This window comes from Haliotis rubra, unplaced genomic scaffold, assembly GCF_003918875.1.
Source record: "Haliotis rubra isolate DU_JTF1 unplaced genomic scaffold, ASM391887v1 Scf1, whole genome shotgun sequence".
In the NCBI taxonomy this organism is placed as follows: Eukaryota; Metazoa; Mollusca; class Gastropoda; order Lepetellida; family Haliotidae; genus Haliotis; species Haliotis rubra.
Window position 1 is genome coordinate 8,513,742 of NW_025764891.1, and position 25,597 is coordinate 8,539,338.

Below are 25,597 nucleotides of genomic sequence, written 5' to 3' on the forward strand. Positions count from 1 at the left end.
TGCTGTTTTAAGCAATATTCCAGCAATATCATGGCAGGGAATACCAAAAAATGTCAGGAATCAAACCCGGTCTTCAGCATGAGAAGACGCTTTAACCACTAGGCTACCCCACCGCCCCTCAATAGAAAGATGTACCAGGAACATGTTTGTTATGTAAATAACAAGTAAGGAATGTGAGTGAGTATGGTTTAATGCCACTTTTAGCAATATCCCAGCAGGGGACACCAGAAATTGGCTTCACACATTGTACCCATATGGAGAATCGAATCCAGGTTCTAGGCGTGACAAGCCAACACTTTAACCACCAGGCTACCCCACCGCCCCTTAGAAGGAATGAAGGTGAGGTGAGGTGAAATTGGGTTTAACGTCGTACTTGAGAATATTTTGCTCCATATGATGACGGGCATGCGTGTGTATGTGTATGTGCGGCTGCTTGTACTAGCCCAGACTGAAGCTGGTTTTATAGTGCTAGCCCACTGAGATACCATGCCGCAGTGAAGCATGAATACCCAACTCAGACACATTATACTGACTCCGAGCCGCCCAGTCCTTGTTGTACCCATTAATGCCGAGCGCCAGGCAGGGACCAGCAAGTACCATATTTTAACGTCTTTTGGTATGACACGGTTGGGGATCGAACCCGCGACCTTCCGCTCTCGGGCGGACGCTCTAACCACTACACCACGGAGGCGGTCTAGAAGGAATGAAAGCAGAAGTATTACACCTAATTTATATGCATTCTATTTATATCACGACATCGTATCACTCCGTTGAACCTGTCTAAAATACAAGGAAACAGTGTAACATTGTCCGTTATGTATGTTATTGCAAAGAAACACCTGACACCAACATTAGTATGTGGTTTACACAGAAGTTTTACAAGTCATGAAACTGCATCAGTTCATTATGACTTGACATATATTTAATATGTTTCATTATTAGGCGCCCGTGGAAGATACTGCAGTGTAATATGTTTACGGCAATATTACACTAGTGTAATACCGCTAGACGTATGACGTCATAATGGTTTACGGTTATGACGTCACACTGTAGGCAGTTTTTATCAATTTATGTTGGAGAATAAACAGAATACTACACTCGCTTCCGTGAAATACCATTTTTATTAAACTCGTGAAAGATTTAGTATCACACTTGCTTTCGCTTGTTTGATACTAAATCATTAACTCGTTTAATAAAAATGGTATTACACGGAAGGTCGTTTAGTATCCTCTATTTATTTGTGAATATTGATTGAGTCTCCTGAGGTCATCAATAATCTCTGATGCAAGCACAATTGATTAATTGACTGATTATTCAATCAATCGCTCATGCTCTAGCCATGACTAAACACACAGAACCATGAACAACAATAAACTGATTTAGTAAACTCAAAATTTATTTCATATCTTGAGCTAGACATATCATTCAGACAAAAAATAAAAGTCATCTCATTCAATGTGCCACATCATAAAGACAGACTGCAACAATGATGAACATACACTACTGACCATCACTTATCAGTAGTTGAAATAAATTATGAAAATACAAAACATTCTCACTTTTGATTAAATTAGTTGAGCTCAAAACCCCCAAAAATAATTCATACCTTTAATAAAAAAAAGAATGAGGTCTGCTTACAGTAATGTTCCAAGAAATGGTCATGCTGATTTCTCAGCAAACATATAAGTTAAATATTAACATAACTCTTATGTGAGCAAGTAGGTATTGCTTTATGATGCACCAGTAAATTGGCAGATAATAGTAATGTAGAACTGGAATGTGTATTCTAAGTCATGTAGCACTGTCATGTTATGTGTGTGACTAGAATATTTCAGAATAACATCTTTCATCCTTCAAACATTCACATGAGCACTCTCTATGAACTAATGATATATAGTGGACCTGAATTTATGAAATAAAGTTGACTATTCAATAATTTGGTTTCAAAAGTAAAACAATCATTCTGAAAAAAGTACACAGTTAAATAAATAGAAGCAAATAAGTTATCCAGATTAATTACTGAACTTTTCAAACCAAATGATGGTTTGAGTCTAAGAATAAAATACCTATACTGGGCTCGATTTAAGAGATGTTAACCTACTTGCACCAGGTGGAACCTAAAATAAAAACCTAATTGCACCTGCCAAATTCCAGTTGCACTGCTTTTACTACAATATGTCATGAAAGAATATGCTATTGAATCATGTTTTATTCAGAAGTTTACCCACCCCTGGTGCAAGTTAGACTAATAGCTAGATTGCACTTTGTAATATATTGGGTTGCACAAGTGCAAGTAACAAAGCACTAAATCGAGCCTTGCTATAGTAAAAGAAAAATATTCTTAAAACAATTTGATAACCTAATGAATTTTGTATGAATGAAGAGTAAAATATAATGTTGGTTATGTACATGTATGTTTTTAGTCCATGTCTTCAATATCAGTTTAGTCTGTCTTCCACATTATGTATTGTATGAACATCACAGAATTGACAAAAAATATGCAGAGAAACATTACATAAACTTTGTTTGTCACTCACACATGTATCTATGAAAAATATATCCAAGTACTATATGAGACATTTTGGAAGGACAAAACTACACTAAAGAAAAATGCCCTTCACACTGACCTCGGTCAATTCCATGAACACGCATAACTTTCTGCACCAATGTTATTTTGCATAGACCTGCTGTACAGCTAGCCAAACTCACAAGGGGTGATATCTGACACACAGGTTGATTTGTACAAACACCCCTATTCTAGACAATCCAGCTTTGTACAAATATACAGTAGGGCACAGAAGATTCGTGCACTACTTCTGGACTGACTGATAAGCACATTCTTCAGCACATCTACACAATGTACAATTGTGAGTTTTACATATCTACATATATACATTCACTTTTTACAGTAGACAGTTGTGAAAGAACTGAGGTGATTGAACCTAGTTCCAGGTGAGTACTGAGATAACTAAACCTGGTTTCAGGTGAGATCTTGAAACATTATACTGTCTGGGTGTGAAGTATGTCATCATATCTATTTGCACAGGGGAGAGTGAGTGAAGAGTTTTTTGGAACTTTTATCAAAATTCCATCAATATCACAGGGGACACCAGAAATAGACTATTGCACACAAGGACCCTACGCTGTTGGCTCTTCCTTAACAACAGTAGGTGTACTAGTTACAGGTGTACTAGTTACAGGTGTAGCTACAGGTGTACTAGTTTCAGGTGTACTAGTTTCAGATGCAACAACTGGGGTTTCTCCTGGTGTATTCACAGAGGCTGTAACAGACTCCTCTTTGATTGGCTGAGAAGGCACTTGAGTGGCATCTGTCACAGATTCCTCCGTGCTCACTGGCTCAGTTTTGACCGTGACTGAGGTGGGTGTGACTGTTGTGACCGGGAGGGAGACTGGTATTGACTGGGTGGGGGTGAGGGATGGTGGTGATTTGGACGAGTTGGCTGTGACCTCCTGTATCTGTTGGACAAGAGGGTTTTCCAGAGAGGTGGTGGTGGGAGTGGGAGACGGTTCCAGGATTGTGCCCTGTAAAATTGAAAGATGGAAAGGTAATGCTCTCCTCATGGACATATCTTGACAACACAATTTACCATTACATATTATACTGGAAAAGCTGTAACAATGTTAATTGAAACTATTCTACAACTCACTTAGTCTTACACCATTATCAGAGCAATAACATGCCCTTCAACATCTTGTAGTACCCTTGGACTAGTGATTATGTTGGACTAGTGATTATTTTTAACACTACTCTTTCTCAAAAGATGTGAACATTTGTCTCAATCTGAAAATCTTAAGTTCACTTTCATTCCCTCATATTTACTACTGAACAGGGGCTAAAGACCACCAAATTCTCTCATATTAGGGCAATTCATCTCTCAGTGGGTGAATGAGTTTCGTTTTATGCCGCTCTCAGCAATATTCCAGCTATATGGCAGCGGTCTGTAAATAATCAAGTCTGGACCAGACAATCCACTGATCAACAGCATGAACATTGATCTACACAATTGGGATATGACATGTGTCAACCAAGTCAGTGAGCCTGACCACCTGATCCCGTTAGTCGCCTCTTACAACAATCATGGGTTGCTGAAGTTCATCTCTCAGGTCATGAAGATTAACTACAGTAATATACAAAATCAGGTGGTCCATGACAGCTTAACTACAGTAATATACAAAATCAGGTGGTCCATGACAGCCTAACTATAGTAATATGAAAGACTGGTCCTTCTTTTGAGTAGTCTAAAAACATCAAAGCTGAGCAATTCCCAACAGTAGTAAATGGACATTACATAAATATTTCCAAAACTAACCTCTTCTCTGGCATCTTGGAAGCAAACAGGATGATATGTCTGAAAATGAAAGAGATGTTTCTTTATTATTCATATATATATTCAGACGATCTAATCATATTTCATTTTAACATTAGAACTGGTTTTTTAATGACTTACTGACTTACATCACTGTGAGAACTAAGTCACCCATAGCTGCATAAGTTTCTCGTTTCTATAGAGGCCACTACCCACCTTTTTGTCAACTCGGACAGCATCACGCAAATGCCAGTCTTCAGCTTCCTCATTCCAGTACTGCTCAAACGGATCATGGCAAATACAGCACATCTGTAACACACAAACGAAACATATAGCTCACGATTAAAATCTAGATATTTTAGGTCACTTCAAGCCAGAACAATATCATTTAGGCCAATTCAATTAATACAAAACAAATCTCAATATTTTTTTGGTTTGAGAAATGGGAAAACCAATTGCACATAAATTCATAAATTCCTTAGTCTCTTGTGTTTAATGCCTCACTCATCAATATCCCATCACATGGTGACCGGTAAGTAAATCAATTTGATGACCATAAGTAAATCAGTTTAGACCATACCAACCAGTGATTGGTATCATAAGTAACAATTCTATGACATGTAAACACAGGACTATCCTAGATGTATGATACTCACATCATCCTGTTCATTGCCTGTCGCAGGGGGGCAGCTAATGAAGTCAACACCTGGTGGGGGGTTAAAGCCAGGCCCAACCGTTTCCTGAACTGTCTGGCCTTGACCTTGAAGCATCTTGTCAAATATCTGACTGTGAGCTGAAACAAGAAACTTTAACCATGAAGAGAACTGTGGAACTAACACATTTGTCTCTTGCAAAAAGCAAATATAAAAATCTTTCCACTGGAAATATTGCATAAGAAAACAAGTCACCTACCTTTTTCTTCGAGATCTCCAAACTCTTCATACTGAATCCAATCCTGAAAACAAAAACAAATCTGATTTTAAATGATAATCATTTAAGTCTGATAAACATGTCATAAAACTTGTTCTTTCACAAATCTTAACCTTAAACATGAAACAAGACATTAATAAATAGGACTGGCAAAAGTATTCAGTGTATAAACTTACATTGGTTTTATAGTACCAGTTTCTATTCCTGGCCACTTTGGTATCATCTTTCCCACGCTTGTTCTGTCTAAAGTGCCAGTCAAGATGCTCTCTGTACATGTCTGTGTCCTCCATTCTGAACCGAGTGCCACATGATGAGCACTGGATGCCATGATAGATTTTTTGTATGACGCCTTTGTAGAACCTGAAAGCATGATTATTTATAGTTATACCATGCAAACTGTAACAGATGCACATCACTCACTTATGTTTGCTGGTAAAACCACTTCAAAATAGATTGACCCGTGAAGATCCGGGTTAGAATTGATCTTCAGTAACCCATGCTTGTCATAAGAGGCGACTAACGGGATCGGGTGGTCAGGCTTGCTGACTTGGTTGACACGTCGTCGGTTCCCAATTGCGCAGATCAATGCTCATACTGTTGATCACAGGATTGTCTGGTCCAGACTCGAATATTTACAGACCGCGCCGCCATATAGCTGGAATATTGCTGAGTGTGGCGTAAAACTAAACTCACTCACTCACTCACAATAGATTGAATCATATCCACAAAGTTTGCATGGTGGATATAGGTCTTCACTAAAAATGAAAATGGTCTTATATTGACTGGTTACAGTATTAATTACATCAACAAAAAATCTTGTTATTTCACTTATGACAGCGATCCTTTCTAGAGAATCCAGAAATTGACATCAGGATCAATACAACCTGTATCTGACCACCCAAACAACTTGGCTGACTCTTATGACAAACATACAATGTTTGGGACCCACATCTGGAATCTCAATAAGAGGAAATGTTGTGTTAAATTAGAATAATCTACTGCTCTCACTGGACTTGCTGTTTACGTATAAGTAGATTGTAGGTAAAATCATGTAAACCTTCCATATTTTCATGATCTGGTGTAGTCCTATCGTAACATGCTTTCTGGCCTTAGTTAAATTTGTGTGTAATAATGCACTCCAATCAGGAATTTCCACAATTTATTTATTTTGATACTGCAACAAATTGAGAAAACAACTTGCGACATCTTCACATACTTTTTCATTGTGTCTGTCTTGGCCAGGACAATATCTGGGACCTTTTCGTCAGTCTCACGCTGTTGTGAAACCTGAAAGAGCATAAAAGGTAAACATGAACACAAAAACAAAAGGAATATGAAGTAACATCACTCATCACCTGCCAACATCACTAGTATAAAGCAGAAACATATACAGGTTTGTACGTACCCCCCATTTTGTCGTCCAAGGGAAAAACCCAAACCCATTTCGTCTCCAAAACACTACTGAACCCTCGAGCTACACCACCTCACCCAAAATTTACCTTTGAAACAACTAATCTTAAGACGCTGAATAACATTCAAAGCATCTAACAAGTATTCTACATCTCTATCAATTACTTCAAAAAATTATTTTGGAATGGAATAATCTGCTCATGTATTTTTGTGATTCAGCTCGCTAACACGGTTGACACATGTATTGTAGGGCATTAACGATACATCAAACTATCGATGGATTGCAATTATTGAGTCTCCGATAGCAATTAATCGATTGTACAAACGGAAAACTATTGATGCATCGATAGTATGTGTGACTATGGATAGTTTAGTAATTGGCTTAAGTTGGTAAATGCGCAGCACAAAATACAAGATGTTTGGGTACAGACTGGCAGCTTCTTTGAGTTTATGTATTAACGGTTTACTTGATCTGGGTTTCAAGCTTCTTGTCAAATATCAAAAGAGACAAACTACTTCAACTTGTTTTTATCCCTTATAAACTATACATTCATTTGGGAAATAACTTCGAATCAGACATATCAAGGAGAAAAAAACTATTGCAATAGCATCACCCCTATATGTAATTGTATACCAATTGCATAGATTGATGCACTTGCTGTTGATCACTGGATTGTCTGGTCCAGACTCCATTATTTACAGACTGCCGCCATATAGCTGGAATATTGCCGAGTGCGGTGTTAAACAACAAACCAACCAACCATATCACAATAAAACTGTGTTCAATTTTACACACCTTTGAATGATCCTTTCTGTCACTTTTCTCATGTCTGTCATGCTTGTCATGTCTATTGTGCGTCTCATGCCTTTTGTCAGATTTCTCTTTAACATCTTTCTTGACACTGCCCGATTCAGATGGCTTATCTTCAGTCTTCTCTCCTTGGGGTATGATACCAGCAGCCACCAGCTTTTGGAAGAGTGAGCCAACATCTACAGAAGCAGGTTGTGCACCTGGAACTTGCATACCACCTGTAGACATGAAACCTTGAGAATAAGTGGTTGGATTTTAAGCAGCCATGGGCTTCATAAAAGTAAGTATTGAAAGGTATTTAACTAGGCTAGGAAAAGGAGGCTAATACACAGACCCAATCATTAGCAAATGCCATTTAATTAAAACTAATAATTTTTTTCAAATTTGCCTGCCATAGGAAATCAGTTTGGAATCTTAGATAAGTGGCTCATGTAGGCAATTAAACCTGTCTTCAGGGTTAAGAGTGTGTGCTCTAACCACTATGCTACCCGAACACCTCCATACAACAATGCATCAGAATATAATTAATAACTTGATAGAAATCAATTAATTCAATTACTCTTATGGAAACTTAATAAACTGAGAAGTGACAGAAACTAATAATTCTTGTCCACTTGTCTTTAGAATCATAGATTATTAAAAGCTTTAAATGTGGCAATTCCTACAACTTCTTACGGTACATTTACTATTGGTAAGGACTATAGGATTTCAAATTTAAGCAGTTTGTTGATACCAAAACAGCATGATAAACTAATGCAACAACCACATAGCTAGCCCACCACAAAGGCTGATACCCATACAGAAAAACACAAAAATATATACCTGCTCCTGGCAACAAGTTGCTCAAGACACTGGGCAATCCAAGACCCTGGCCTACTGCTGCACCTGCAATACCAGAAACTAATAATTTAAATAACATTTATTATTACTTCATGCATGAACAAGTATGAAATAACACTTTAGGATGACATAGAGCGATGTCCAACTTCTTATTTACCAGTCAGCTCTCTTCAGTAAATGAGCCCACAAAAGTAGTCATGAAGGAGAGAGATTTATTCCATTTTTATATGGTATTCAATCCCAGTCTTTAGAATGAATTAGGCAAAACATTACCCCATGAGTGCAGTGAGCTTCTAGATAAATAATTAATTTTAATTCCACAAAGAGAAGAGAACCAACCTTGCTGCATAAACATGCCTCCCTGTTGCATTGGCATCTGCTGAACTCCGCCCATCATCATCTGTCCTTGTTGCATCTGCATCCCTCCCATCATGGGCTGCATGCCGCCAATCATCTGGTTCTGCATCATCATTGGTCCACCTTGCATCACCATTCCACCTTGCATGCCTGGCATAGGTTGTCCCATCCCAGGCTGAGGCATCTGTTGACCTGGCATCATTGGTTGACCTGGCATCATTGGCTGGGGACCATCTTGCATCATTGGCCTTGGACCACCTGGACCAAAATTCTGAGGTCCCATGGGACCAGGTCCTTGCATCTGTTGGGGTTGTGGGGTCATGTGAGCATGCCCATGAATACCCAATGATTTCACCATGGCATTTTCATATTCTACTGGTACTTCATCCAATATCTTCACATTTGGAGTAGGTCCTTCAAGACGAATAACATGTGGTGTGTGTCCAATCACAATTTCTCTTGGCACATTATCAAATTTAATCTCATACCTTTTCCCATTGATGATGACTTCATGAGCTGGACCACCAAAGGCCAAATAATGTGGTTTATGTTTGATACGAACTTTTTCTGCATTGTCCATCGGTACAAGAAATCGGTAGTCATCAATGATCATTTCTCTTGGCGGACCATCAAATCTTATACCGTGAGGCTTTCCACTGTATATAACAACTGGAATAGCTCTGTCCAGGATCAAGTCACAAGATTGCCCATCAATCAAGATCTGCCGAGGTGGAGCATCAAACCTAATCTCATGAATAACATTATCAATTAGAAGTTGTCTTGGAGGTCCGCCATATGTTCCCTTTTCCAGTCGGTCAACAAGAATCATCATGTCTCTGCCATCTATTTGGAATCCTCGTGGTTTACCATCAATAACAATATTTCTTGGTGGGGCATCAATCCTTAGTTCATGTTGAGTACCATCTAGCCAAACAGGCTTTGGCAAACCATTAAAATAGACAGTGTATGTTTTCTGATCAAATTCTATTTGCTTTATAGGTTCTCCAAACTTGTAGTACAATATTCCATTTATCAGTACTGCTCTTTGAATTGGATCAGCATAAATTTCCATGAAAGATCCCTTCATTTTCAGTTTCCTTGGCTTGTTTCCAATTTTAATCTCAAAAGCTCTGCCATCAATAACAAACTCCTCCCTAGCTTCAAGTTGTTGAAATCCTTTCATTGCTTGCCAACGAGGATCTTGGTATGACTCATGCCTACGTGAACCACCTTGATTGGGACCTCTGCCTCGCCTGTCCCATCTTTCAGGAAAACGATCATCTTTTGGACCATCTCTGAAATTGTCTTCTCGATCCTCTCTTCTGGAATATCGACCTTGACGGTTATCATGGTGACGTCTAGATCCAGGTCTATCCCTGTCATCAAATTCAGGTCGAGATCTAGGGCCTCTTTGATCAAAATCAGATCTTGGTCCTCTAAGGTCTTGATCAAGATTTCGAGATCTTTCAAAGTCTCTTGGTGGTGGCATATCATCCCTCGGATCAAACCTATCTGGTCTTTCATTTGGTCTTGGTGGCCCACGAAAATCTAAATCTTGGGGTGGTCCACGTTGATCCAGATCTTTAGGTGGACCAATGTGATCAAAGTCTCTTGGTGGACCTTGTTGGTCAAATTCCCTCACTGGTCCTCTTACATCAAAATCTCTTGGCGGGCCACGACCATCAAAGTTTCTCATTGGACCTCTGGGATCTATGTCCATTGGTGGACCCCTTGTATCTATGTCCATGGGTGGACCCCTTGTATCTATGTCTCGCGTGGGGGCCCTTGTATCAATATCACATGGTGCGTCCCTGGGATCCATGTCTCGCGGTGGACCTCGCGGGTCAATGTCTCGTGGTGGGCCTCTTGAATCAATGTCTCGTGGTGGGCCTCGCGGGTCAATGTCTCGTGGTGGGCCTCGTGGGTCAATGTCTCGTGGTGGGCCTCTTGGGTCAATGTCTCGTGGTGGGCCTCTTGGGTCAATGTCTCGCGGGTCAATGTCTCGTGGTGGGCCTCTTGGGTCAATGTCTCGTGGTGGGCCTCGAGGATCAATGTCACGTGGTGGGCCTCTTGGGTCAATGTCGCGTGGTGGGCCTCTGGCATCCATGTTTCGTAGCAGTCCTCTAGCATCCATGTCTCTTGGTGGACCTCTTGGATCTAGATCTCTTGGTGGACCTCTCGGATCCATGTCTCGTGGAGGACCTCTTGGATCTAGGTCTCTTGGTGGACCCCTCGGATCCATGTCTCGTGGAGGACCTCTTGGATCAATATTCAGCAGTGGGCCACGAGAATCCATGTCTCTTGGTGGCCCTCTAGGATCCATATCCCGAGGATGTCCCCTGTGATCAATATTCCTAGGAGGGCCACGGTTATCAAAATCATGTGGTGGGCCTCTGTGATCAAAATCTTTTGTCAAAGGTCTTTGTCGGAGATCACGATCTCCAAAATCACCGGGAGCACCATGTCTGAAGTGAGAGTCTTCACGAGGAATACGTGGTGGGCTGTGCCTCATGTGCCTTGCATCAACATCCATTGGGTGCATATCTAGATGCCTTTGTGCCATCGATCGATCATCAACATCCATTCGACCAGGTCTTTTTATGGGAGATTCTAAAAGTGGAGGAGGCCTTGCATCAATGTCACCTGGAGTTGGAAGTAGAGGCTGCCTTGGTGCCCTTTTCCTGATGTCGGTGTCGACTGGCTGTTCAGCACTGGCAGCCAAATTTTGCGGTTTCCTATCCTCCCTCAGAGATGTCTTACGGACATCATTATCACCCTCTTTTCTCTTTCGAATATCAACATCTGCATTTGGTTCAGAATCCTTTGATGGTGCAACTTTGATTAAAGCATCTTTGACTGGTTTCTGGCGATCATCAACATCACCAGCAGGCTTTGTAGTATTCACTTTATCTGGTGATTTCTGCCTACTGTCTGTGTCACATGGCTGCTCAACAGTCTGCTCAGATGGTTTCTCAATCTTGACAGGTGGCTTTTGTCTGATGTCCACATCATTTGAAGGTTTCTGATGAATATTAACATCAGCAGATTGCTCAGCCTGTAGTTTTTCCTGTGCATCAGGTTTGGATTTCGATCTAGTATCAACATCAGTTGGTTGTTTCGCACGATTATCAATATCAACTGCTGATTTCTGACGAATGTCGATATCGGCTGTTTTTTTCTGACGAGCATCAACATCAACTGCTGGTTTCTGACAAATGTTGATATCAGCTGTTGGTTTCTGACGAATATCGACATCAGCAGCTTGTTCCTGACGAATATCTACATCAACTGCTGGTTTCTTACGAATGTCAACATCAGCGACTTGTTTCTGACGAATATCAGTATCAGCTGCTGGTTTCTTACGGATGTCGACATCAGCAGCTTGTTTCTGACGAATGTCAACGTCAGCTGCTGGTTTCTTACGAATGTCAACATCCGTGGCTTGTTTTTGACGAATATCAACATCAACTGCTGGCTTCTGCCGAGTATCAATATCAACTGCTGGCTTCTGCCGAATATCAACATCAGCTGCTGGTTTCTGACGAATGTCTGAATCAGTTGCTGACAGCTGGCGAATATCTACATCAGCTACAGGTTTCTGACGAACATCAACATCTGCCTGAGAAGTATCTTTGTCTGCAAGACCTTTTCTCTCATCTACATCAGTGGTTCTTGTCTGTGGTTCCCTCCTTGGCAATTTTTGTCGAATGTCAATATCCATAGGTTCCTGCTTCATCTGCCTATTGTCAATGTCACCTGGAATTGGTTTCCTTGCATCTACGTCTGTGAACTGTTTCCTTTTGATATCTGCAAGATCTGCAAGAAGCTTCTTTCGAGTATCAGTGTCACTTGGCACTGGCTTCCTTGCATTTGTGTCACCATGTTTCCTTCTGTTATCCAGGTCTGAAAGAAGTTGTCTGCGGATATCAATGTCACTCTGAGGTTGCTGATCAACCTCAAAAGTAGGTCTTTTCCTGATGTCAACATCCAGAGAAGTATCTTTGCGTATGTCTGTATCACCTCCAGTTTGTCTCCTGTCAACATCCATCAAGGACTTCTCAACAGTAGTCCTATGATCGACATCTTCACTCGTACAAAGCGGAAGATCTGCAGATTCGGTCTTTACCGAACTAACACACACATCTTGAGCTATCTTCTCTCTTGCCTCTCTTGCAGCAACTCTTGGGTCCACTCTGGTTTGTTTCTGCCTGGTTCTCTGAATGTCAAAAACCTGACTCAGTTGCTTCAGAAGATCTTGATGCTGTTCATGAGAGAGAGAGTACCTGCCTGCATTTGCCTCTCTGCTTGGATGAGGATTTCCTGTTGTTTGTCCAACTTGAGTTCCATTGGAATGGACATATTGGCAGTTAGATTTGTTGGTGGCAGTGGTGGTGGTCTCATTTTAATATTTGGAGATTTAATTCTGCGTAAATCAACATCCAGCATGTGGTCATCCTCCCTTGATTTCCTTCTCTCAAGTTCTCCAGCATATTCATCTGGCCGACTAGTCTTGTACTTCATCCACCCATCATGGACAGGAGACTTCATTGGAGCTCCCGCAAATCTGTAGTCAATATCTTCACCTCCAAAAAGGTTTCTGTAATCCAAAAAGAATATGCTAAACATTGTCATACTATAAAAAACATACTTAAAGAAATAATGTTACAGGTATTATTTAGACTTTATACAGTCAAATATTAGAAGGAATAAAACAGGAAGAAAGAAGAAGAGACATTTTCTTGTTAATGTTAGTAAAAAAAACTTACTCTGAACCTTCCACCTCTCCAGGGCTTGTATCAGTGCGAGGACGTTTAGAATCAGGAGGGCCAGTTGGCCTTGCACCTATTGACCTTTCATCAACGTCCATTTCAGGAGCTTCTCTCTTCACACCAAGTGTATTCAGTTTGGGAGTTCGCACATCAAAGTCCTTAGGTAAGATCTGGTCTAATGGCATAGTTGGAGGCAAGGGTAGATCTGGCAATGTCTTCATTTGGTGATCAGATTCTTTCTTTATTTCAAATTTCTTGGGAGGTTTCTGGTTTCTATCCTTTTCCCTTCTTTGAGGTGATCTTGATCTTCTGGGAGACCTTTCAAATTCATCTTTGCTCCCTCTCCTGCCTCGTGCAGGTTCATGTCGTGGTCTGTCTTTTTCACCGTTTCTTTGTCGGAACCCTCTTCCTGTTCGAGTCATGCGTCCAAATCGATCCTCTTCTTGATCTTCATTTGCATTTCTGTGAAAGTTCTGTCTTTTGAATCTAGCATATTCTTCATCAGAGGACCTTCGGTCTTCTTGTTCTCTTACTTTATTCTTAATGTCCTTATCCTTAACCACAACTCTGTCTTTCCTTGGACTGATGCTCCTACTCTTTCTAGAACCTTTGGTTTCTCTGTCTTTGGATTTTTCTCTTGTGTCAGGCTTTGGTGATTTTTTCTTGGTGTCTTTTGAGGGCTCTTTTAATTTCTCTCTAGAGCTCCTACAATCTTTCTTTGGTGATTTTGATGTGGTATCTTTCTTCTCAGACCTTTTAGAGTCACTCAGTTCTGTTTTTTCTTTCTTATCAGGAGATGGCTTTTTAGATGATGATGAATCTTTCTTGACATCTTTTGAATATTTTTCTTTCCTAGGGTCCTGCTTTTGTGGTGGTGTTTTGGCTCCAGAGCCTACACTGGGATCAATATTAGGAGCTGGGGCACCTGCAGCTGGCTGACTTCCCATTAGCACATTGCTTAAAGCAGCAACAACATTAGTGTTCTGCAACACAGCCAGGTTACCCCCAGTGGATGGTGGTGCTGTAGTCGGAACCTGTCTGGCTTTCCTTGGATCTCTAGAGGCAAGTCTAGGATCTCTTGGGACACTGTTTGCTGACTTAGTAGGAATTGGAGGAACTGGATCAGGGATGGGCATGCTGGGAATGGATCCATGACCTTTCTTTTGTTCAGCATACTTCTGTTCCAGCTGTAAGACAAAATATCAAAATTAGTTTTGATTTACAAGACAGAAAAAGTCTGATTTCAATTAAATACAAGCCTGTAATAGTAGAGTGCTACTGTTGAATGCATCAACGTTGCAATAAAGTGATGCTAGATATGGCCATCTACCAGGAGAAACTAAGCCCGACTCAGAATGTGAATTAATGAATATTGCTGAATCAGCAACATTATACAGATACCTGCTACCATCCCAAAACAGACAAAGGACCACTTAAAGGACCTTTTATGATTTTTCAAACCAACTTGTGGGTAGACAGATTCACTAATTCATTGAAACTTTGCATTCAATTCAAGAAATCCTTCTGTGAGGTGAGGTGAAATTGGGTTTAATGTCGTGCTTGAGAATATTTCGCTCATATGACGAACATGCATGTGTGTGTGTGTATGTGCAGCTGCTTGTACTAGCCCAGGCTTAAGCTGGTTTTATAGTGCTAGCCCACTGAGATACCATGCCGCAGTGAAGCATGAATACCCCATTTAGACACATTATACTGACTCCGAGCCGACCAGTCCTTGTTGTACCCATTAAGGCTGAGCGCCAGGCAGGGACCAACAAGTACCATATTTTAACGTCTTTTGGTATGACGCGGTCGTGGATCGAACCTGCGACCAGGGCGGTCAGAAATCCTTCTGTATTGTCTTGTGGGTTCTATACTTGAGTATCAGTCTCACCTGTTTCTTTTGTTCCTCCAGCTTTGCCCTAGTCTCAGCCAGTTCTAGCTCTAGCTTAAGCTTCTGCAATTCTTGTTCCTTAGCTTGCAGTTGTTGCCTCATCAACTCTTCTGCATCATCCATGGGTGGAGGGGAAGGGGCAGGGGGAGAGAATCGAGCCTTATCCTCTGCACTCTGTGAACCAAATTGAGCTTTGTATTTGATGTGTAGAGGTCTCATTAAGTAATGCATGTGGAATGTCATGTATGTATTTAGAACTAAAATTACATTGTGAAAAAATGTTTTGCCTGCTGCATGCAAAAGGACTAACATTTTGTAAACTTGAACAAAATATGCACACTGAATTTAGCAATCCACACATCTATATATATATCAGTGTTTGACATGGTTTTTCATCATCAAGGGGTCCTTTGAGAAAACCAAAATGTGTACAAGTTACAGATGTAACTAATCCTGTGTAATCTGTGTAAAACTCAAGGACCCTACAAATCCCTCTAATTTCAAACACTAAGTCGGATCACTCAGCTAATGTACTGCCATGTGTCGTGTTGTAATGCATCCCTCAAGACAAGATATTGGACAAACAATATCTTTCTATAGCTGGAGTCTTTCACATAACCTGACAATTGCTACCAACTACAGGTGAACCTAAGTGAGTGAGTGAGTGAGTGAGTGAATGAATGAGTTGGGTTTTACACCGCATTTAGCAATATCATGGTGGGGGAACACCAGAAATGGGCTTCACATATTGTACCCATGTAGGGAATCGAAGTCAGGCCTTCAGCGTGACGAGTGAACACTTTAGCTGCTGGACTACCACACCGCCCACAGGTGAACATCGACAGATTATCGGTGATATGTTAGATATATATCATGAAATTGTACTTTCAAGTACTGGAAACAGTTTTATAGATCTCTGTATAGGAAACAGAGGTAATGGCAGGAGTTAACGTTTTACATAATGAACTTGCATGTTCAGCGTCCTAAAATGAAAACATGCCAAATGTCTATATCAAACGAAATAACCTAAATGTTGTGGACATTACAGAATGTTTTCATCACACACAATAAGAGTAATGGACTGATGGAAACGGAGACAATAGGACACTGAGCCAACATTACAGACTGCCAATACAGTGTGTTCATTGTGGCGGGTGGCATGTGTGTGGGCATGTGTGGGCATGCTTGTAAAATTTACCTGCACAAGAAACTTTGGGTTTACATGAATATTTCCTTGCTCTGGAGCTTGAGCTGTGATAGGCCAAGCAGGATCCATCATATTTACACGTACATCGATAGCATACAGTCTCTTGTTTGGGAATATATCTTTCCATGTTTGTCTCAGCTTGAAGAGTGACTGACGCGTCTTTTCATCTACCTGCATTCCAACAGATTCAAAAAACATACATAATCAAAGAAACCAGACTCGAAAATCCACAATGCTCAATACCAGATTTCATACCACTGAAAAGTACCATCTCTCGGTTAAGGTTGGATAACAAATACAAAAACTTCAATAAGAGGCCACTTGGATTCACCATACTTTTATTCAAAACAATTTCATACCTGGTGTGAAAAACTGTATTGTGACCAGTCTTGCAATACCATATGCCCATGAAAAGCAAGGTGTTGCAAGTGAATATGTTCTGAATTAACATTGGAAATGAAAACATTCCAATATGCTCTTCTTTTTAATTACATGCATCTGTTGGTGTCAAGTGGTTCACAGCATGAGTGTTTCAACAGGTTGTCATCTGCTTTGTTGTATATTTTATATTTTGTCTTATTTCCAGCTGTTATGTGTAGCCACAATCACCTCAGGATTTGTACTTGGTGTAACCCAACAAGTGGAGTCACAAGTCCTGCTGTTACATCCACAGTACAAAAGTACATGTTCAGATGTCAGTTTCACGATATACCAATATACTCTGCCATGAATGAAAAAGGAAACATTGTAGGGGTGTCACTGATTGGAAATTTTGTCAATATATCATCTGAAGAAAATATAAATACAATTAATCATTGAGAGTGTTAACTTAAAAATTACCCATGAGCTGAAATTAATCAGTTTAATGCAAAATATGACCCAGGTGGGCTATTTGAATGTCGACATCAATTCCATCAATTCATTTTAATCAATGAAAACGTTTGATATTATTTCAGTATCAATCAATAACAATTTCATATTGAAATTAGAAACTAACAATTATATTGATATCATGTAATACAATGACATCCCTACCATATGCTGCCTCAACATGTTATAGTTGATCCAGTCGCAAAGTAGACCTACCAAAGCTTGTGGGGAAACATCTGTTAAATGCATGATCTTGAAAATATATATGCCCTTTTCACCACACTCAAACCCTGTGACAATGGTCGATACCAGAACTGGGCCTTAATACTGTACAGATATGGGAAACCCAACCCATGTCTTCAGCAGAAGTAACACCTTCACGATTGAATAGTAAGCAAATAAATTGCATAACTTTGAGTAGGTGGGGTTCACAGTCCTATTGAACAGCATTCAGTTCCGCGATACAGGTTGTGACCTTATTGTGGAAGGAAAGCCAAAAATGATCCTTGTCTTTGACATTCATCATTGTGACAATACCTAACTTAGAGAATAGAAAATACTTCAATTATAAATTGAAGGCTATCTAAAATTGGGTGCTTTTGAATGTAACGTAAGTTTTAATACCATAACAAATTTTACAATTGTGCAATATCCAAAATATATTCTGCCATTCAATTTATGACAACAGTTTGCCACGATTTTGATGCTTTTCCTGCATAAAACAATCTGCACAGTTATTTAAATGCCATAAAACCAAAAACATAACACACAAGAGTTAACTTTTCAGTGACTGAGTAGTAGTAAACAAAACACTAGACGATTATATACCGGACACAACTTTTATTCCCTGCTCAATTTGAAACCCTTCCGAATTTATACAAGAAAATACAGACTAATAAATTTTCATGGGTGTTGTTCAGTTTGGACACTTATCAAAGTTACTCAGACTTGTCTACAAGTTGACTTGGGGGCACTAACCAAAGCAGGGTATGTAATATAACAAATACAGCAATCAGATCATTAAGTTGCTTTTGAAACTGTAAATACAAGAAGCCATAAACAGGTAAAACAGGATTAATTCATATCGGTATAAGTGCGTTCTTTGGAAGAGGAATCAACTCGTCCCTTTCCACTCTGACATCAAAGGCTGCAAAATCCTATTACCCAGAACTGAAATCCAGCCTGATTTTGTCTTTCCATGTCCTTACCAGATTTTAATCTTAACACTATTCTATTACACTCATGACCTGTCTCTTACAAACTGTCAGTTGATCTTGGTACTTGAAAATGAATCTACTCAATGATATCGCTAGTTGCCTACAAAATCAATACAAACCTAAATTGAACACCATGTCCTTCAAAAATGCAACCACATGAGATCCAGTGGTCAGAGAAGAGTGAATGAGCGAGTTTAGTTTAACGCCGCTTTTGGCAATATTCCAGCAATATCACGGCAGGGGACACCTGAAACGGGCTTCACACATTGTACCCAAGTGGGGAATCGAACCCAGGACTTCCGCGTGACGAAGGCTACTAAGCTACCCCAATGTCCTTGTCAGATAAAAATACAACTAAAAGTGTATGATCAGTGTGTGATTCAGTCGGTATCCATTCTGGTTGAAAAGGATTCAGTGTTCAGATTACTAAGAATTAACACCAACACGACCACTGACAAACATTTTATTTTATTCTTGTAGCAGATCCCTGAAGGTATCAGCTGGTACTCCGTAGGTCACAGAGCAATGTGTGCAATACACTTATTCCATAAAAAGAGATCAATGCATTTGTCAAATATGACTTAAAATCCATTATAAACAGGGTAATGTCAAAGAAATTACTTTGTATAAAACAGCAATTTGCATACATTCTGTTGAAGTCAAGACAATAATTTAACAATTTTCATTTATTGCCAGTGATCTCTTTTCATAGGCTACTGTAGGAATATTCCACCAACAGAGTATCATTCCGTCCATTACAAATCACTCACTTGAAGATCCCTCCAAGTCACAGTTGTTCTTCAATCACATGAGTCAGGCAGAAAATCTTTCTACAACCTGTGTCCATGTTTGAACACCTGGTAAAATCGTTCTTAGTTATAACGAAAATCCCACAATGGTATGAAATGATATTTGCATTGTGGAAATTCAACATCAGAATATATTGCAATATCCTTTATTAGCATGTTACACACCAGGAATGAAGACACAGTCTGTAGCATTCTCTTCACTCACTTGTTCCCTCCTGTAATATCATCCTCATCTTTCAAAATGGTTATGGAAACCTTTGACATATATGACACAATGGATGTGTTTTATTGCTTGATTGTAGGCTTACTATATGAATTTAGAAGAAAATAGAAAAACATTAGTAATAAAATATTCAGGAAATATTCTGACCTCTTCAAATACCCCACAAAATGTCTGGGATATATTTTGTGATAATTGCTTTGGATAGAGTGAAGATGACAGGTTCTTGATTATAGAGTCTATCAGATACATAGTTGGCAGCTTGTGTGAAGACTTCACCTGTGAAAGACATGAAATTGAAAACTTTAAATGACATTTCCATACAAACACTCCACCTCTACTACGCCATCTGCAAAGACAGACTAGCCATACTTACGGATCTGCATCCACTGCTTTCGGTTTTACAAGAGTGACACTGTTACCTGACCGCATTCAAGTGAACCTTTACTGGGGCCAGGGTAACACTGTCATTCTGATAAAACTAAGCAGATACTTACAAAGAGCTGGCTGGTGATGATTCTGGACAGAGGTTAACCATCATCATTCAGGTCAGCAACCGAGACTGCATCTTGATCTGGACACAGGAGCAGACAGGACTGGACATCAAGCACCTTCAGCAGCATGAACAGCAACAGCAGTGCAGAAGATGTGGACAGGAACAGGACACCATCAGCAACCATCTTCACAGATAATTCACACAACCAATCTTCTTTCAGCTTGTGATGTGTACCCACGCCATCTCTGCACTAATGGCAATCTTCTGTTCAGCACTTCTTCACAATGTGACCCAAACTGATAAATACAGGTGTTGCTTCTACACGGTTTTCCAAACAGTGGATATGACAAGTGGAAGAATTCAACAAATTTCCCCAAACGCACAAACTAAACTCCATCCTCATTTATCCAGCCTATTCAAAGTTCCATTGTAAAATGTACACAGGCAATCCTCGTTTGATTTCAGAGCCAATGGAAAACACAAGGCTAAAAAAGGCTGTCCAATCAAATTACACTACTAATCAAGCATTGACCAATACAGACTGAGCCATATGTTGCGTTTCAAGTACATGACCGCCATATAGCTGGAATATTGCCGAGTGCGGCGTAAAACTGAACTTGCTCAAATACATGAACTGGTAATTCATTCAGCTCAACCGCCATATAGCTGGAATATTGCTGAATGTGGTGTAAAACTAAACTCATTCAGCCCAAGAACTGTGCATGTTTTAACACTCAATTCTAGCTAAAGTCCATTCTAAAGTCTTCAGAATGGATTAAACATATCAAGGTGTCACTTATACAGGGCAAGTTCTCAATTTGTGTCCACGAAAAACCTCCATTTGGATGATCTTAAGTTCATAAACCAAGAACATTTCTGTGGCAAGTAAGAGACAAGAGACAGTTTGAAAATTCAGAAACAGTATACAGTGAATGGCGATAATTCGTGGATAATGAAAGATGATAACAACCCAGCCCTCTGACAGTGGAAATGTGTTGAAAACTTCCAAGTACATCCACATGACGATTCCCTTTGATGGGATGCTGTTTGCCTTCATTAAGAAACACAACCTTGAAATAGCACATTACATTTGTTAAAATTCCATGTCCAATGAACAGAAATCTTACATTCAGATCAATCAGCAAATTCTTGTGTCTTACATTCAAAGTTGTGTTCTCATGCAGCAATCAGTGACGACAAGGTCTGTCATAATCACCAACCCTGTATTAAATGCAAAACACTGGTTAGTATGCTCTACTAATCACAGAGTTTACAGCTGTAAACCATATTATGTACAAAATCAGTCGAGATCCGACCTTACTGCTTTATAGTTAGAATACATTTCAACATTGATGAAATTATTTACTAGCTTATGTTTCAAAAGTACAGATGTTTCCACAAAATGACAGCCTTGGTCAGTCAGAACTAAACTTAAGTCAAATGGAAACACCGAACGAGCCATTACAACAAAACTGTTAGTTTGTTTCTTCCACAAACAAATTCCAACTACAAAGGTAATAAATATTTCTAAAAACATGACTCTTAAGGTGTAGCTTCAAATGACTTATGTTATGTCATGAATGAAAATACATTTGATGTTTGTAAACCTGATTCATTTATACATAAAATAATGGAGCCTCAACAAATAAAGCATTAAAGACAGGATACAAACATCAAGACGTATAAGCATTCTAAGACGAACAGGAAACAGGCTGACAATGCTGGATTCATACATCTGGTGTGTGAAAGAACATGTTTTTTTGTACAAATCATTCCAAATAGATAAAACTTGTATTAGTTTTAAGTCTGAATCAAGCATTGTCCATGATTCATAACAAACACACATATGAGGACTGTTTATTATACAAAAACTTTACACAAGAAGAATATTGGAAATGAAGTTGCCATCACCATCAGTGTGGGTTGAATCCACCACCAAGAGTCCTTGCTTATGTATATGTGGTGCAGCAGCAGCAGGTCAGTTACTGCATCAATGCTCTTACATGACAAGTCATTAACATAAGAAGCAATTTGAAGACATGTTTTAAAAAACACACCAGCATCATCAGATGTGGATTCTGGTAAAGCTACTCAATGAAATAAGTTGGGACTTGTCATATGTCAGGTTGAGTAAAGGTTGATTTACAACCTCTTTTAAAACGTCATTGATGAAACATGATTTTGCAAATGGAATTGTTTTTGCCTACATGAGTGTATGATGTACTATTTGACAACTACTACAGCATCTGAAATTTTTCTTGACAATATCTCCTTCTGATTTGATGGTGTATCATGATGAAAGGAACTTGATGTAACTGTAAAAGTTGATTCTGGTAAAGGAGTCAATAGAGATGTATACATAAGAGATAGTACATCATGCTGAGTGGAGGAGGGAGGCATCAGTCATTTTGCTAAGCAGTAGATCTTTCACTGTTGCAGTTCAAAGCAAAGAAAGTATTGTTTTGGATGTTGAAATGACTGTTCATTTTTACCAAGTTCTTGCTATCTTGTACAATGTGAGAATATAATGTGAATGTGGCAACTATTGAAGCAGATCACAGGAACTGATGTCTAATGATAGATGCTACTGTTGCCATGTCAGAGAAATCTTCAGATGAAAGAAAATCAAACCAAAACCAAAATAAAAGGCATTATCACAATAAAAATAAGAACTGACAAATGTTGACAGTCATGAGATTTCACTTGTGATGAGTCCATGTTTGAAAATCCATGCTGATATATATATATATCATGAAATAAACTACATTTGACGGTCGGAATAAAGAACACTTCTAGTTCTTGAATAGAACAGCATCAGCAACATAAATGCTGAGCCATCACCTCAGAATCTTAGTACTAACATCTGAAAATAAAATCAGGCATGATCAGCCTTTCCTATCATTCTCATGTCAGGTTTTAGTCTGATCTTGGTAAAAAATGTGCATGTCAGACTTGCTGTTTTGCAACATTTTGTTAGGGAATGTACTTGCTGTTTTGCTATTTTCAAATTCAGATTTTACATTGACTATACTTTGGGCATAATTACCCTAAGTTAACTTTTAACCAGGTGAGATGTTTAAACTGGTAAAAAGTCCTCCAAGTCAAGGGCCAGACAGTCAGTGTTCCATATCTTATTGGCTTGTGTTTTCAGGATTCCCACAGAGACGCAACTTTTCCAATGTTTAAATAAAATTTGATGTCTTGTCTAAGTAAGGTGTCAATTTAATCACACACAAAAGCAAACAATGCTTCTACAATACATGAGACAATGTAAACAACCAAAGGACTGGGTAGGACTACCGCATGTTGCCATAACCTAAAAATACATATTGTGCTGGTGACCCTATTTCAAAATTACTCCAGAACGGGAATGTACAATACGCTTTCTCCTCGAAAGACCAATGTAATTGGATTGTGCTGACTAAAATAAAACACACAGACTGTTACTTTCACAGAAGGTGATCATCAGCTTAAGAATAAAGAATTATCAGCCACAAAGACAGAGTTCAGTATATTCTACCTTGACCACCAAACATCTTAGACCAGTGGGAACCCTGTTTTACCAGGAACATATGACATGAAATACCTCAGCTATTAGCTGGGTATGCCCTGAGAAGAGATCTTCAGTGATACCATGATACACAGTTATACACACTACTGTCAAGTCATAAAGATAAGAGCAATACTTCCATCACTGATGTTGCAATACATGCATATAGTTCATGGGAATAGTTCAGAACACTATCACAAAGTACATATGTGACATTATCAATTGAGACTTACGAGGCCTGTCATGCAATCCCCACAAAGTGTTCATAAATTTAATAAGAGTCAGATGTAAAGCAGATGAATTATTTTACTCCAGACTGGTGGTAAAAGCAGATCTGAAACGATCCATGATCAGTAATTTCTGTAATGACACAGAATGTAATAAGAAAGCTCATATTTCTCCTTTATAACTTGCACTGAATGAAATAACTTTATTATTATATCTTTTGTTAAGTGACTGGTACATGTAACTGACAATGAAAAGATATGTTTTAAAAGAAAGGTCAGATTTGGACAGAGATAAAGGCTTCAAAACAAAAATGTGTTGTTGTTTTTATATTCCAAGTAGGGAAATATTTCAAATTACCAACAGTCACAGTCAGGGTTTCAGACTGGTTGATTTCCAAGACAATGTCTGCCATCCTAAAAGCCTTAAACATATTTTTTGCATGTTAGTAAACATACAGAAGATTGTCTAAATTTGTCTAAATATGATCTGAAAATCCCTCAATGACATTTATCTCTGAAGACATTTGGGAGTGTATACCAATCATTGATAACGTCACATTGCACTTATTTGCAAAGCAGGTCAGTTCTCCATGAAATTCTATATAAAAGACAACAGATAATAAACAACAATGTGTAAATCACTGTCTTTATTTATGATTTTGAAAATAAAATCTCTGAAATCAAATAAGGCATTATGTACATAGACATTAGAGATAAAGTTGCAAACAATTTTGTAAACTGGCAAAAATATGTGCAAGAGGGATTAATTTATCTTATATTGTTTGAAAGGCAATACTGATATCTTTTCAAAAACATGGAATAGAGAATCACTGTCTGAGTATATTATGCAAAAGAACCAGCCTAAACCAGAAACATATGGAAACTTTATATTGCTACCAACTTTTAACATCTGTTAAAGTTTTGGGTAATTTTGATAAACAGCTGGCAAGAAAACGTAACTGTAAGCATTGTTTCAGATTGAAAGTGATATGATTCATTTAAAATTCATAAATGGTTTTACCCTACTACATTTTGAAATAGCTCTATATAAGAATGATATATCTAACCACGTGATGGTATTCGTCATGTGGCCTAGTTTTTCAGAAAAACAGACGCCATTTTGTAAAACAACGACCACAATTTCACAATAAGGTTGTCATTTTCAATATGAAACAAATACATAAATGTTATTATCAAAATAAGAAATTAGTTTGAACCTGTTCAATGTGTTGTTCGATAACTTGAACGATCTGTGGCGCATACTGCTCGTGATCTTCCGCCAGCATCGTCAGCATGTTGATAAGCGGTTTGCTGTTGAAGGTCAGATCTTGAAGAGACGATCTGTAACTTTCTACTATATCTTCGGCCATAGTTAAAGGTGTCTTCGTGAATATTTAGATTACAAACAGGAAACAAGTTACAAAATGTACATATGACTAACTTAGCATTCTACAACTGAACAGATAACATACTGCCGGACAGCGTTCCCAACCGATGTCCGACAAGTGCTTCCCTGAAATGTTAAATCTATTCGTTTCTAACAACATCGTTGGTTGGGTGAAAACACAAACCAAGTACGAATCACAACAGTGCTTAGAAATCGCTTCGGGATATCACAGACGTATCCAATCATCGTCGACTTTACAAAAACGACCTCATGAC

The 25,597-nt window shown here is 39.0% G+C and overlaps 1 protein-coding gene across 1 annotated transcript; it reads right to left on the reverse strand.

Moving 5' to 3' along the window:
* Positions 1–1,378: 1,378 nt before the first annotated feature.
* Positions 1,379–25,469, reverse strand: LOC124280703. The gene is given in 16 exon segments (XM_046716724.1): positions 1,379–3,543; positions 4,332–4,370; positions 4,545–4,637; positions 4,985–5,121; positions 5,241–5,283; positions 5,435–5,618; positions 6,475–6,545; positions 7,465–7,697; positions 8,302–8,364; positions 8,659–12,955; positions 12,958–13,273; positions 13,443–14,632; positions 15,340–15,513; positions 16,538–16,717; positions 19,813–19,941; positions 25,153–25,469. Coding segments are annotated over 16 exon segments (7,707 nt in total). The 5' UTR covers positions 25,306–25,469; the 3' UTR covers positions 1,379–3,138.
* Between the last annotated feature and the right edge of the window lie 128 nt (positions 25,470–25,597).